At 45.2% G+C, this 14,511-nt stretch overlaps 1 protein-coding gene across 1 annotated transcript; it reads left to right on the top strand.

The window, feature by feature from the left end:
* The first annotated feature begins 11,130 nt into the window (after positions 1-11,130).
* On the top strand, positions 11,131-14,511 carry SRP14 (signal recognition particle 14). The gene is made up of 5 exons (XM_047739042.1): positions 11,131-11,238; positions 11,375-11,447; positions 11,963-12,075; positions 13,676-13,708; positions 14,124-14,511. Exons 1-5 carry the CDS (start codon positions 11,215-11,217, stop codon positions 14,211-14,213), a joined length of 333 nt encoding a protein of 110 aa, XP_047594998.1. The 5' UTR covers positions 11,131-11,214; the 3' UTR covers positions 14,214-14,511.

Here is a 14,511-nt window from a genome sequence, read left to right as displayed (position 1 = left end):
GACTAAGAGACAGAATTTGGGTCCCTAGCCGCTGCCTCCTTCTTCAAACAGGATCCCTTAGAGAGCTGAGCTCAGAGCCAACCCTACCCTAAGGGCACAATAAATCCCCACTGAAGGTCTCAATGTCTCTGACTTGATTCCCACCTGAATCACAGTCACCCCAGACTAGGGTATGTTGGGAGAAGAAGGACGGCTTGGGCTCCCCTCCCCAGAATTTTCTACCTGTTAGTCATGACGCTTCATTACAGGAAGCTGACCAAGGCCTTTTCCCTCTCCCAGCTTGCTTCCAGGTTCCCCTGTGACTAATAAGGAATGTGTTATGGAGCTGGCCTAAACAGAGCACCTCCTGCCCTATGAAGAATTTCCCCACTGTGACTGCTTGTGGGTATGTGGAAGAAGAAAAAGGGGTGGGCACCTGCCAAGTGGCCTCCGTTGTCCAACTCCAGGGCCCCACTCCCAGAACACTACCAGTGGGGGTTCTCCAGCCTTGGTCTTTCTTCACTCCAAATCTCACAAGGGCCTAGATTATTCTCCCCAGGGGGTCTAAGAGGGGCTGAGGTAGGGGTGGAGTGAGCAGTCACCCGGGACTCTCAGCCCAGAGCTCTTCCCCCCATTGTGAAATGGCCTTGGATGAGGGCCAAACAGGAAGCTGCCTCCTATGGCCTCTAATTTGAGGCCTGGCGCGCGGGGGGGGGGGTGGGGGGGGGGGGTGGGGGGGGGGGTGGTGAGGATGGGGCCCCAGACTCTTCCCTTCGCAAGGGAGGGGAGGGCCTAGGCTAACACTGAGCCCACCTTCCAGGAGACAACCTGAGCTGCCCTTGGCTGATCAGAGGGACCTATGCTTTCCCTTCTGCCCTCTGTTCCAGCCCCCGGGGGTATCAGAGGGGTATAAAAGGCAGTGCAAAGTGGGCTCTACTGAGGTTCTACTCTGCCATTACCAAGCTTTGTGATCATGGGCAAGCCACTTTCCTTCTCTGGGCCTCAGTCAGTTTTCTTACTTGTGAATAAATGGACAGCAGTGGGTTGGACTAGAAAGATCTTGGAACCTCTTGCAGTTTGATACTGTGACTCACTAAAGTCAGTGATTCATTGATGTTATTAGCAGGACTTGGCTCGGATCGGACAGGGAGTCTGTTCATTGTGTATGTCTAGGTTTCCTTATATAAATCTGCATCTGTTGGTCTCTCAGAGCAGTGGAGGGGGCTTCCCTGGACAATCAAGGATGAATGATGGCAGAGGCCAAGAGATGAACAGCATCTGTTACTTTTGGGAGTTAGGACACCTGGGTAATTTGTGCAGAAACTCTTGCTATGTAATTATCTGTCCTTGACTTCCAAGGCAGGAAATTAAAAATGTTGGGACCCCTAATCATTGTGAATACAGGGGCTCCTCCTCCCACACACTAAACCCACAAAGGTAGGGGGAGGAGGGAGCCCGGCTGGGATTGATTGAGCAATAACCATGCCTGCTTTTCTTGGTCTTGGTTTCCCCTTGTATACTATGGGATGTGGTGGCCCTCTCCTTCCTGAGGTTTAGCAAGGAAGGAAATTATCAAAGAGAAGGGGAGAACCTTAAAGGTCACTGTTTCACGAGTCCCACCACTTGTTTCTGTACACAGCAGACCTTCCAGGCACACGGACCAGGGGTGTAGTCTGTGGGGGTATTGGGAGTTCCTTTGTATGTCTCCAAAATCCCAGCACCTGAAATCCCACCATTAGAATCTTTTTTTGTTTAATGTTGCCTAAGTTTCTTCCAAAAATGGAGTGTGACGTATGTGACCATTTGTCATGAACCTGTTAGCATGATTAAGCCTCCAGATGGGTTGCCTCTGCTTGGCTAGCTGAGGTCAGTGAGAGACTGGGGTTTTGGTGGGGGTAGAGCAAAGGGTGTTTTAGAGGACTATTTGTACTTAGGGCGCTGCTTGAGTAGGAGGGGGGAAATAATGATGAAACCCAGCCTTCCTACCATGCTTTCTCATTTTTATATACATAAGTGCTTTTATATACATTATCACTTTTAACCCCACCATAGCAGTGTGAGGACAGTATTCCCATCTTACAGTTGAGGAAATGGAGGCCCATAAGGTTCAAAGACGGGGCTTTCCTTCAGGAGAAAGGAAATGTTGTGTTGGACCTCGAAAATGTTGTGTTGGGCCTAGAATCTAAGGATGGAGGACCAGACGGTAGGATTTGGCCAAAGCATATGGTGGTGGGGTGAGGTGAGGTTGGGACGGGGTTTGTCTTATGTTACCTATCTCCAACAAGAAAGGAGGGGATGGTGAGATAGAGCATGGAGACTCAGGTTTGTGTTTTTATTTTTGTTTTTTTGGTTTTTTTTTTTAATTCTGCCAGGATTGGCTCCTTTCTCAACTTCCTTCCCTCTCACCATCTCCTGTCATCTTCTAGCACCTCTTTGGACATCTGAAAAGCCTTATCTTCACTGAGTTGCCTTCAGGCTATGCTCATTTGCCTACTCTCCTCCTGCACAGAGACAGAGCCCCAAAGAAGGAGGCTCTGAAGGCAGCTGGCCCAGGTTCAAATCTCCATTCCACCTCTTACTAGTGTGTGACCAAGGCATGTCATTTCACCTTAGACAGAAAAATGAGCATGAAACAACACTCATGTCACAGGATTATTATGAGGGCTCAAGAGAGAATATATTTAAAGCACCTGGAAATGAACCTGGCACTTAGTAAATTCTCAAAAAATAGAAGTAAGCTATTATCTGAGAAAAATAATTCCTCCCCTAATACAGAACTCAGTCTGCTTCCAGTGACCTCAGTACCTAGAACAGTACCTGGCACGAGTGGGTGCTGATTTAGTCCTTGTTCAATGGTTGATGGAAGTTTCTATCCATTACACAGAAACCTCTAGCCTCAGCAGAAGTGATTTTGAAAAATAATGACAGTCTTGGATGTTCTTATGGTCTGAGGTGATGGGACAAGGACTAGGAAAGCCAGGATGGCCTGTGGCTGCGCTTGTCTGACAAGGTCAGGGCGTCCCCTGCTGGCCCCAGATTGCAGCTGCATGCAGGGCCCAGTGGGTCTCTTGCGCCCCTGAGATGCCTGCCTGGAGAGAGGGCATGGTGGCATTGCCTACTTCTCCTATCTCACAGGGAGTAAGAGGAAGTCCTGTGCTAACGGCTGACACTCGTGAGCTCTGGAAACTTCCCTCGGGCCCTCAGGTGAGAAGCAGTAGCTCTCACAATTTTGAAAGTGGAAGTGACCATCACAATCTAGTCTAAGTCCTTAACTAATGGTAAAAAAATTTTAAATGCATATTTTGGGTGCTTCCTGAGTCAGTCCTTTACCTGGATTATCCCACTGAAACCAGAAACAACACTTTGGGGTAGGTACTATGCAGAGGAAACTGAAGATAAGTAAGTTGCTCAAGGTCCCACACAAGGTAAGGGGCCAGCGGCTGACCCAGGTGTCCTGGCTTCCAGTCCAGTGCTCTCATGCTTTCTCTCCAGGACACTAGACCCGTGTGGCACACTGGCGTGGCACTGGAGTGGCACAGGCAGAGGTAGAAGTCCCTGGAGCCCAGTCTCTCAAGAAGGTACCCAGTGATTGGCTGACTGGTAGAAGGAATAAAGGAATGGTAGCTCCAGGTGTCTGGTTGGATTCAGTCTAGGGAGTGTGATTGCCAAGGCTACTGGGAGGATATTTGCTGACACTGGGCACACAGACTCCCAGGACACACCCTCATCTCCCCCCAGCTACCCCTATGGCCATCTCTAGGGAGTTTCTTCCAGAGCTAAACACGTCCAACAGATTCAAGGGGTCTCTAGGTCTTAGGACCCCATTCCTGTCACCCCGAACCCAAACCCGCCCAACACCATTCCCTGCTGCATTGTTGTGACTCCCTCTCTCCTTCCCTTAACCTGAACTGACTTCAGGCCAGCACAGTGTGTTTACAGTGAGGCAGTGCAGAACATGGGGGCTTCCTCAGAGTATAACAGGAAACAGGCAAATTAACACAACATCTGGCAAGGTGGGCACTGACCCACGAGTGCTGTATTATGATCTGCGTTGGTGGAATGAATCCACCTTGAAAATAGAAAGGGGGAAGAGTCAGTTCCCATCTAAGTGACTGGGGTATAATAATGCATGCCTTAGCTCATTTACTCCTCCTCGTGGCCCAATGATGTGGGCACTTGAATTACATCCCTATTTACTGGTGAGGAAATTGAGGCACAGAAGAATTTAAGTAAATGTGGAATAAGCAAAATAAATAAATAAATAGAAATATAAATTCTTGCCTATAGATATGCAAATTAATTCTGCTCAACTCTCCTCTTTTGTGGAAAATTCAATTTTTTTTCCATTACAAATTTATTTCAGTATTTCTGTTCTATAAGTATTCCTGCTCTTCAAATTCTCCTTTGAATGCCTTGTAATATCTACCCGGTTCCCTCATTAAAAATAGGGTAAATAAGGGTGCCTGGGTAGTTCAGTCAATTGGACATCCAACTTTTTTTTCTTTTTTAAGATTTTATCCATTTATTTATTTGACGAGAGAGAGAGAGAGAGAGAGCAAGCACAAGCATAGGAAGGGGGAGGGGCAGAAGGAGATGGAGAAGCCAGCTCCCTGCTGAGCAAGGGAGCCCGATGTGGGACTCCATCCCAGGACCCCGAAATCATAACCCAAGCCAAAGGCAGATGCCGAACCAGCTGAGCCACCCAGGTGCCCCCATCCAATTCTTGATTTCCACTCAGGTCCTGATCTCAGGGTTGTGAGATGGAGCCCTGAGCCAGTTTCTGCACTCAGCAGGGAGTCTGCTTGAGATTCTCTCCCTCTCCGCCCACCCCCAATTCCTGGCTGCTTGCACACACAAGCTCTCTCTCTAAAAATAATAATAAGGTAGGGGCGCCTGGGTGGCTCAATTGGTTAAGCGTCTGCCTTTGGGTTGGGTCAGGATCCTAGGGTCCCGGGATAAAGCTTCACATCAGGTTCCCAGCTCTGCAGGGACTCTGCTTCTCCTTTTCTCTGCCCTTCCTCCAACTCCTACTCTCTCTCTCTCTCTCTCTCAAAATTTTAAATAAAAATAATAACAAGATAAAGAGATCTTGAATATGTGTATGAGAGTATTACTCCACTTCTTTTTTTTTTTTAAGATTTTATTTATTTATTTGACACACAGAGAGAGAAATCACAAGCAGGCAGAGAGGCAGGCAGAGAGAGAGGGGAGAAGCAGGCTCCCTGCAGAGCAGAGAGCCCGATGCGGGACTCAATCCCAGGACCCTGAGATCATGACCTGAGCCGAAGGCAGAGGCTTAACCCACTGAGCCACCCAGGCGCCCCACTTCTTTTTTTAAAATTACCTTTTAACAGGGGTCATGTAATTTGCCTCTAGTCACTTAGACGAAAGAGATAGAGCTGGGATTCAAATCCAGGCAGCCAGAACCTGGCATCTGTGTTTATTGCCCTCAATCTATACTCCAGGTGCCACAAAGCTTAATTGCATTAATAGCTGCACCTGTAAATTAATCAACCTTAACCTAAATAAGACCTTGACCCTACCTACTTCAAACCCTAGCCCTAAATAAAACCCAATAAAGAAAGTTATAGTCTGTCTGAAGAAAGGACATGTGTGACCAGAGCATATGGGAGAGATGATCTCTGGTGGCACAAGCAGGACAGATATTCCTTCAGGCCCTTGGGCCCCCTATGCTGCCAAGGAACTCGGGATTTTTCTCCCCCAGGTTTTCCATAGCAGCTAAGGCTGGTCAAGTAGATGCCGATGTTCTATGCTAAGAGGCTCCATGTTGCTCTCGGTGCTGCTTGGGCCTTTGCTGAATGCCCCAGGATGTGGGAGGGGATTCAGGAGCCATATTTATTTCCCAGTTCTCCTGGGGGTGAGGGAGAAGGAGTAGGAAGGTGTCTGGCCACATGACACGGAGACAGTGACCAGCTCCCTGCCTCACATATTCCTCTGTTTCAAGGGCCAAAAGCCAATAACTTAACAGCAAGGTAAGATTTTGGGTGTTTGAAAACATTGAAATTTAACCATGTCTTATTGACATAGTCTCTTAATTTCATTGTTCACTGGGCTAACTTCATTCCTGATTGACCATAAACAGTTCCATTTTTTTCTCATCGAGGAATTTCTTTTCAGATATATATTTTTATAAAGCAATTCACTTTTATTGCAGTATAAAAGCAATTAATACTTTCATTCATTGTTTTAAATTTTTTAATCTAAAAAATTTTAACTTAGTGTTTTTTTTGTTTTTTTTTTAAAGATTTTTTTAATTTATTTATTTGACAGACAGAGATCACAAGCAGGCAGAGAGGCAGGCAGAGAGAGAGGAGGAAGCAGGCTCCCTGCCGAGCAGAGAGCCCGATGCGGGGCTCGATCCCAGGACCCTGAGATCATGACCCGAGCTGAAGGCAGCGGCTTAACCCACTGAGCCACCCAGGCACCCCTAACTTACTGTTTTTTATAGTACTTATATTTGTGATTCTTTTTATTATTTAATGATATTGGCTTTCCATTTATGAAGATGATATTATATAAATCTGTTTAAGTATAAAATGAGTCAACATAAAGAAAAAATTCAGCTAATAATACAAGTGATATTAGGATAATGGCAGAAATCAAGGTGGTGTCCAAATGACAGAAGGTGGCTGGTCTATATAATAACACTGTTGTTTTTTACTGTTATTAAGCATTCATTCTTTTTAAAAAAAATATTTATTTATTTATTTATTTATTTATAATTAGGGGGAGTGCACAAGCAGAGAAGCTGTACAGAGGGAGAGGGATAAGCAAACTCCCCACTGAGCAGGGAGCCAGACATGGGGATGAATCCCAGGACCCTGGGACCATGATCTGAGCAGAAGGCAGATGCCTAACCAACTGAGCCTCCCAAGCACCCCTTGAGCATTCAAGCATTCACTGATGCCAGCATCAGTGCTATTGACATATTCTGTAGTGCTCTCCAATAGAATCTATGATAATAGAAGTGCTCTGTATCTTCACTATCAAAGCCACATGTGGCTATCGAATCCTTAAATGTGGCTAGAGAGACTAAAGAATTGCATTTTTTCATCCATATTTACCATATGAAACAGAACAAGCCTAAGGGTCTTAAATTTAGTATTTTATAAAATCTTTTCAACATTTGTGAGTATTATTATTGTCCTTTTGCTGATGAAGAGATTTGGAACCTTGAGAGGTTACCTGAAGTCACACAATAGGTAGCAGAGGCAGGATCTGAACCCAGACCCACTAGACTTCAGAAGAGGTGCTCTTTGTCACTTCCCATAGAAAAATAGAGCCCAAAGAACACTCTGTTGGTTGTTGAATTGTACTGGGCCAACTGTGATACTAAAATTGGCAGACATGGGTATTTCTATTACTGGAGTGGTTTGTTCTGTCATAGGACAGGCTTAAGATGTCTTGCGGGTTGGCTGGCAGGACTACTGACACTCAAGTGGAACTGAGGTATGACTGAGCCCACGGGAAGCAGTGAGATATGTCCACATTGAAGGCTAATCCTGATGAGGCCCCAGATGAATAGTGGTCTCCAGTGTTCCTTAAGGGCAGGACCATTTCCTTTACCCTGGTGCCCCCAGCACCAACCTCATGGCTCTACAGAACATTGCTCAATGTTCTATGAATGATAGAAGTTCAGAGTACAGTGGTCATCATTTAGGCCAACACAACACTGTAACTAGTTCTACCTAAATTCGTGACACAAATGATCAAGGGGCCCCTCATATTCCCTGGTAATCTGACAACACATCCCAAATATATTCACTCTGATGATTTCACACTTTCTTTCAAATGTCCAGTGCACCCTTTGCCCACTTCTCGCTCTAGGTTGTTGATTTTGTGAAGGAGACCTATACGGCTTTTGGTTCTGTGGTATCCAAACCTTTTTGTAATGCCCCCATTGCGTAGGTCTTGGTGAAAAGCAAGTAAAATAAAAGCATCAGAGAGTCATTTTCTCATCTGCCCCCAGGACCTGGGTTCAAGCATAGACTTAGGGTTGGCCAAATTGGAGATTCCAGCTAGGACTCTGATTTCTGAGCCAGGGATACCAGAAACTAGGGCTTTCTAGAGGCTATTAATAGTGGTTGTCATCACAGAGTGGTTTTGTGCTGGCAGGCCTATGGCACCGGAGGGGGGTGGTGGAGATTCACCAGACTCTTCCCATCTGTTCTAGTCTCATGACATATGAAGATGACTCTCCAGGTTTTTTTTTTTTAATTTTTATTTTTTAAGAAGATTTTATTTATTATTTGACACAGCGAGAAAGGAAACACAAGCAGAGGGAGTGGGAGAGGAGAAGCAGGCTTCCTGTCAAGCAGGAAGCCTGGTGTGGGGCTTGATCCCAGGACCCTGGGATCATGACCTGAGCAGAAGGCAGACGCTTAATGACTGAGCCATCCAGGCACCCCATACTCCCCAGTTTTTATGTATAACTTTGACCTCTTTGCTGAATTACAAACTTGTATATTCAGCCACTCATTTGATAATCTAACTTGGACATGTGCAATGTAACGATTTAAAAGAAATATATATTTTGGTCATCCTAATGACCAAAATATACACATATATAGACACATATACAAAATATGTGTCTCTCTAGCCACAATATATATGTTTGGTCATTCAGATGACCAAAATATATTTCTCAGACATATTTGCTCTTCATCCACAGTTACTGAAAATACCTCAGAGCCATAAAGGTAAACAGGATATCTTGTTATTAACATTTATCATATCCTTTAATAAATTGATAAATGTGTTTCCCTGAGTTCTGTGACCTGCTATAGCAAATTAATCCAATCTAAGATGGAGATCGTTGGAACCTTTGGGCTAGTGATTAGCACTGGAAGTGGGAGGTCAGGGGGCAGTCTTACATGACTGAAGCCATACCTGTGGATTCTGACACTATCTTTGGGTAGATAGTGTCAGAATTGCTTGGTGTTGTATATGTGGCAACCTCCCACTGCCCTACTGACACTGGAATTGGGTCTGGGAATCCTAAAAGAATATGTAACATGCATTTCAGATATTACATGACAAAAACAAAACTTTTAGTCTTCTTACAAAGCTTTTTACTTCCCAGGTCTTTCCTATCTTAGATGGCACGACCATCCACCCAGTGGTTCAAATCAAAAACCTTTGAGTCATTCCCGATTTTTTTTTTCCTTCTAATGTTCACATCCAATTGTGCATGAGTTCTGTTGATGCTACTTCAAAGTACACCCTATTCTGATTGCAAAGGTGCTAGCACCTGGACTTCTGCAGTAACCTCTGTGGTAGCCCCTCCCACCCAGCCAAGGTGTCTATGTACCAATACAGGGAATCTATGAATATGCTGCCTTACATGTTTAAAGGAATTTGCAGGGGCACCTGAGGGGTAGCTCAGTCAGTTAAGCATCTGCCTTTGGCTCAGGACATTATCTGAGGGCTGGCTCCCTGTTCAGCAGGGAGCCTGCTTCTCCCTCTCCCTCCCCCGCTCTTCCACTCCCCCTGCTTGTGCTCTCTTGCCCTGTCAAAGAAATAAATAAAATCTTAAAAAAAAAAAAAAAAAAAAAAGAGAGAGAGAGGAATTTGCAGTTATGATAAAATTAAGGATCTCGAGATGGGGAAATCATCTAGCCTCAGTGTTATCACAAGGTCCCTATAAGAGGGAGGCAGTAGGATCAAAGTAGTAGGAGATGTACTAGAAGAGGCTGTAATGATGGAAAGAAGGGGCGGCAAACCAAGGAATGAAATGGCTTCTTCTAGGACAATGAAACAGATTTTTACTCTGAAGCTTTCAGACGCCGTGAAAACCTGCAGACACGTTGATTTTAGATTTCTGACCTCCAGACATATAAAAGAACAAATTCATGCTGTTTTAAGCCATTAAGTTTGTGGTGATTAGCAATAGGTATACAACCCTCTAATTGGTTTCCCCATTTCCTGCTTTGTCATTCTACAGTGCATTCTCCATACCACAGATTGTGGGGGGGGGGGGGGGGCTTTTAAAATGTAAATTAGATTGTCACTGTCCTCTTTAAAACTTCCGTAACAAGAAGCTTCTCTTTGTGTTTGGAACAAAATCCAAACTTACTCTACCCATATGCCCTTCAGATGAGCTGGATACCTGCTACCTCTCCAAGCTCTCCACAGTCCTTCACTCCTCCCTGTGGACCCAGGGCAACTTGTTTCCCCGTTGGGGCCTTTGTTCTAGGCATTTCCTGTGTCTGAAACTCCGTCCCCAAATCTTTGAATGGCTGGTCCCTTTAGCTTTTGGCTCAAAGTTCTCCTCTAAGAGATCTTCCCTGACTGCAACCTCTCTCTCTCATTTGTATCACCCAGTTGTCTTCACAGCGTTCATCATTATCTGAAGCTATCATTATTTCCTGACCATTTCTTTAACCCAAGTTCCAGGAAACTAGGAACTTCGCTTATCCTGCTGTATCCCGTCTCTACAACACTGTCTGGCTCAGGCCAAGAGGCACTCAGTAAAAACCCCTTGCATGCTTAATGCTTGACTTCCCAGGGGTCCTACGGTTTATGGTTCGCGGTTCACGCTGGCTACTGGCAGAGCAGGGCCTGGAATGCAGGTCTCCTGCCTGAACTGAATGCAGAGGTGAAACGACCGGGCTCCAGTTCCTCTTGCTAGAGCTGGGGGTCACCCTTTATTTAGGAGACCCAGCCTGGTCAGAGTAGATAGTTCAAAGAACCGCCATGGGAACTTTGTATAATGATAACATGATAATGGAAACAACAATAACAAAGGCAGTTGATGCTTATGGAGCACTTTCTGTGTGCCAGGCACTATTCCAGGTGTTAAATTCATTTTCTCTTCACAACCATACTCTGCATCGGATACCGTTATCACAGGGTGAGGAAACGGGAGCACTGAGCTGTTAGATAATTTGCCCAACATACAGCTGAATATACTATCGGTATACCACAGGTCTCCATCAAAGCCCTCTTTCGCGCTCCCTCACACTAACCCGCGCGAAACAACTTCTAAGTCGTTGAAATATCCGACGGCCCGAGGGCCCTACAGCTGTGTAGTCTATGTGGGAGGCGGGGGCGTCCCAGAGCGCAGGCGCTGGCGGAGGGAGAGGAGAGGGCGGAGGCAGGGACTGGTGGAAGAGAGTGTCAATCTAATAGCGGAAGTCCCGCCCAGTCCGGGTGGAGCTTCCGACTCCAATTGCTTGGGCCTTATGCTGACGCCAGGGAGCTAGCGGCGCCGGGATGGTGCTCCTGGAGAGCGAGCAGGTAAAGCCGAGCGGGCCGGCTGAGGGACGGATGTTTGAGGCTTAGCTGGGGACCTCTGACGCCTGCTGTGGGAGGGACTGGGACTTGACGGGGCGAGGATTTGGGACTGCCTAACGGGTCCCGGCTTGTGTTCCAGTTCCTGACGGAGCTGACCAGACTGTTTCAGAAGTGCCGGTTGTCGGGCAGCGTGTTCATCACCCTGAAGAAGTGTAAGCAGCTGTCGACGCGGGAATTCCAGAAGGAATTTGGGAGGCCGAGCGAGGCCTCGGCCGGGGTGCCCGGTGTCCCAGGGTGCCCAGTGTCGGGAGCCGAGGGCGGAGTCTGTCGGAGGCGCTTCCCCGCCTTCCCCAGCCTTCCTCCTCCTGTACTGGGCGCATTAAGGGCTGGGTAACCGGAGCATTAGGGATTGTGGCGCTTGCGACCCCCAGCATTTAGCCACCCAGGCTGATTCTGGTTACAGTGTGCCCCAGTCAGAGGGGACTTTTTTGAGGGGGGATGTCAAGGGTCCCAAACCCACGCCATTAATGAGATATCACTGCTTTGCAGTTACGATGTTCCCGTCATTGAAATAACAAGTAGTTTCCCAAGGTTTGCCCAAGTTTGATGTAGTTAACAGATCTAGAGCAGTGGAGATGAATTTTATGTTTTATCTACTACTTATTAACATCCTATCTACCTGTTAACGTGTAGTGACTGTGTTCATCAGGATGTGTTTTTCATGCAGATGATGGTCGAACTAAACCCATTCCAAGGAAGGGTTCTGTAGAGGGCTTTGAGCCCTCAGACAACAAGTGTCTGTTAAGAGCTACTGATGGGAAAAAGAAGATCAGCACTGTGGTGAGTTGGAGTCCTGACAGTACAATTTTGAAGTTAGAAGACTTGAACTTAACTTAGGATGGGCATATCTGAACCAGGTTTTTGCTTTTGCTTTGAATAAAGGTTAGTGTAGCTTCCCACATGTTTCAGGATCAGGGCCACCTTTTATGACCCTAGTAGTAGGAAATTAAAGCAAAATTAAATTGAAGTCAAATACTCAATGGTTCTACTGAAGTTTTTGTGGAAATAAAATGAACATATTGATCCTTAAACACAGTGGCATTGTAAGGAGCACTTGGCATAAATATTTGATTCTTAATTCTCTTAACTGTATTAGACCTTCAATGAACAGTTTCTTGGTACCCGGTGATTTTACTTGTAAGCTGATAATTGGCTTGAATTTGTGGTTGACACAGCAAACATGTAGCTGTATGTTAGGCTTGCTACTAACAGAATATGGATTTAGTCAATGGCCCTAGTGGTCTCTTTCAAGGTGGAGGTTGAATGTGGCAAAGCAATAGACTTTCTGGATTCTGAATGAATACTTCTTTACTTTTCTGGGGCAGAACCAGACTTCTCTTCAATCACATCAGGACAGGACATTCATGAGAATGTAGACCATAATTAGTTGATAAGTCTCCCTTTGCCAGTTATCTTGAGAGGACTTTTAAAATAAAGCAAACTTACGTGGTTTTATTTTATTTATTTATTTTTTTAAAGATTTATTTATTTATTTGACAGATTACAAGTAGGCAGAGAGCCAGGCAGAGAGGAGGGTGGGAAGCAGGCTCCCTGCTGAGCAGAGAGCCCGATGTGGGGCTCGATCCCAGGACCCTGGGATCACGACCTGAGCCGAAGGCAGAGGCTTTAACCCACTGAGCCACCCAGGCGCCCTGGTTTTATTTTTTTTTTAAAGATTTTATTTTTTGACAGAGAGATAGAGAACACAAGTAGGCAGAGTAGCAGGAAGAAGGAGAGTACCCGCTGAGCAGGGAGCCCGACGCAGGGCCAATCCCAGGACCCAGGGATTATGACCTGAGCCAAAGGCAGATGCTTAACCGACTGAGCCACCCAGGCACCCCAAATTTATGTGGTTTTTAAGAAACGAACTTGAGTATCATGAAATGTGAAAACCTTAGGAATCTTCAGAAGTAGATAGAATTTCTCTACTTTCTCTTGTGGTGGCTTGCATTTTGCTTAAATAGGCCTGAATTAATAGAAGGTGGGTTTAAAATAAAATGGGGTGGGAGTAGTTTAAATATATCTTGCACAAAAGATTAAAATGAAGTTTTCTGAAATCTCTGGAATCCAGGGAGAAAGTCAGTGCCATTTGTGTAAAAAAACTGCAGAGGTGAGAAACTTAGCTTTAGGAGCCCCCTTCTGCCTCTTTCCCCTCTTGATACAATTCTTATGTGGAAAAAAGTGCTGAGTTGCTTTGCTTCTTCCTCCAAGTAAAGTGGGGTAGAAGAATAGCTGTTAGTGTATTATGATCCCTAAAGTTGGAAAGATATATTTTAAAAATTATGATGTTTAATGAGGCTTTTGAGTTATTCCTGGGGTGAGACAGAGGATTCCTATATGGGTAATAGGGGTGCACCTTTCTTTTCTTTCCCTTTTCCAGGTGAGCTCCAAAGAAGTGAACAAGTTTCAGATGGTGAGTTTCTGGTGTTCCTTATATGCCCTTTCTCAAGCAAGAGTGAGCACAAAATTGAACACTGGGTTAAGAATGGTATTTCTTATGTTTTGCCAATACTTTGAGTAAAAGCTGCCAGGGTCCGAGTTTTACTTTCAACACTGATATTTTAAGGTAGATTTTGCATTTGGCTTCAGGTACATTCGTCCTACAGTATAGTTAAACAAGAAGTTGCCTATAGTTTTCCCTTTTTGGTTGAAGAATGTCAGAAGCTGCTGTAATGTGAAAGAGTTTGTTTTCCTTTTACACCATTATGCATAGGATACAAACAAATGTTCCATCGTATTATATGCTACTCTAAATTCATTATGGAAATGGGGCAGCCGCTCCACAATTTACAATTCTTCCCACTAAGTTCGTGCTGTGTGTCTTTTAGGCTTACTCAAATCTATTGAGAGCTAACATGGATGGGCTGAAGAAGAGGGACAAAAAGAGCAAGAGTAAGAAGAGCAAAGCAGCACAGTGAAGGGCACCAGATATCCATCTTTCACCAACTAACCACCAAATTACTATTTTTTCTTTGGTTTTTACTTTTGGCCACAAATCTAGGTTTCTGGTTCCCCCATAATAACTTTTCATGTGAGATGAATGTCATTTTGGATGGAAGAAAGGCTGCAGTATTTACAGGATAGTTGTAAGAAGCCAAGTTTATTTGAGAATTGGCTGATTGGTCTTTGTTGTATGGTTGTGTATCCTGGGATTATAAAGTCTCTGTAGCCATCTATGTGAAGAACAATGGATCATTAAACCTGTATTTATCTGCA

The sequence above is a fragment of the Lutra lutra genome, chromosome 7 (genome assembly GCF_902655055.1).
Source record: "Lutra lutra chromosome 7, mLutLut1.2, whole genome shotgun sequence".
Taxonomy (NCBI): Eukaryota; Metazoa; Chordata; class Mammalia; order Carnivora; family Mustelidae; genus Lutra; species Lutra lutra.
This window is presented reverse-complemented; position numbering and strand designations above follow the sequence as displayed.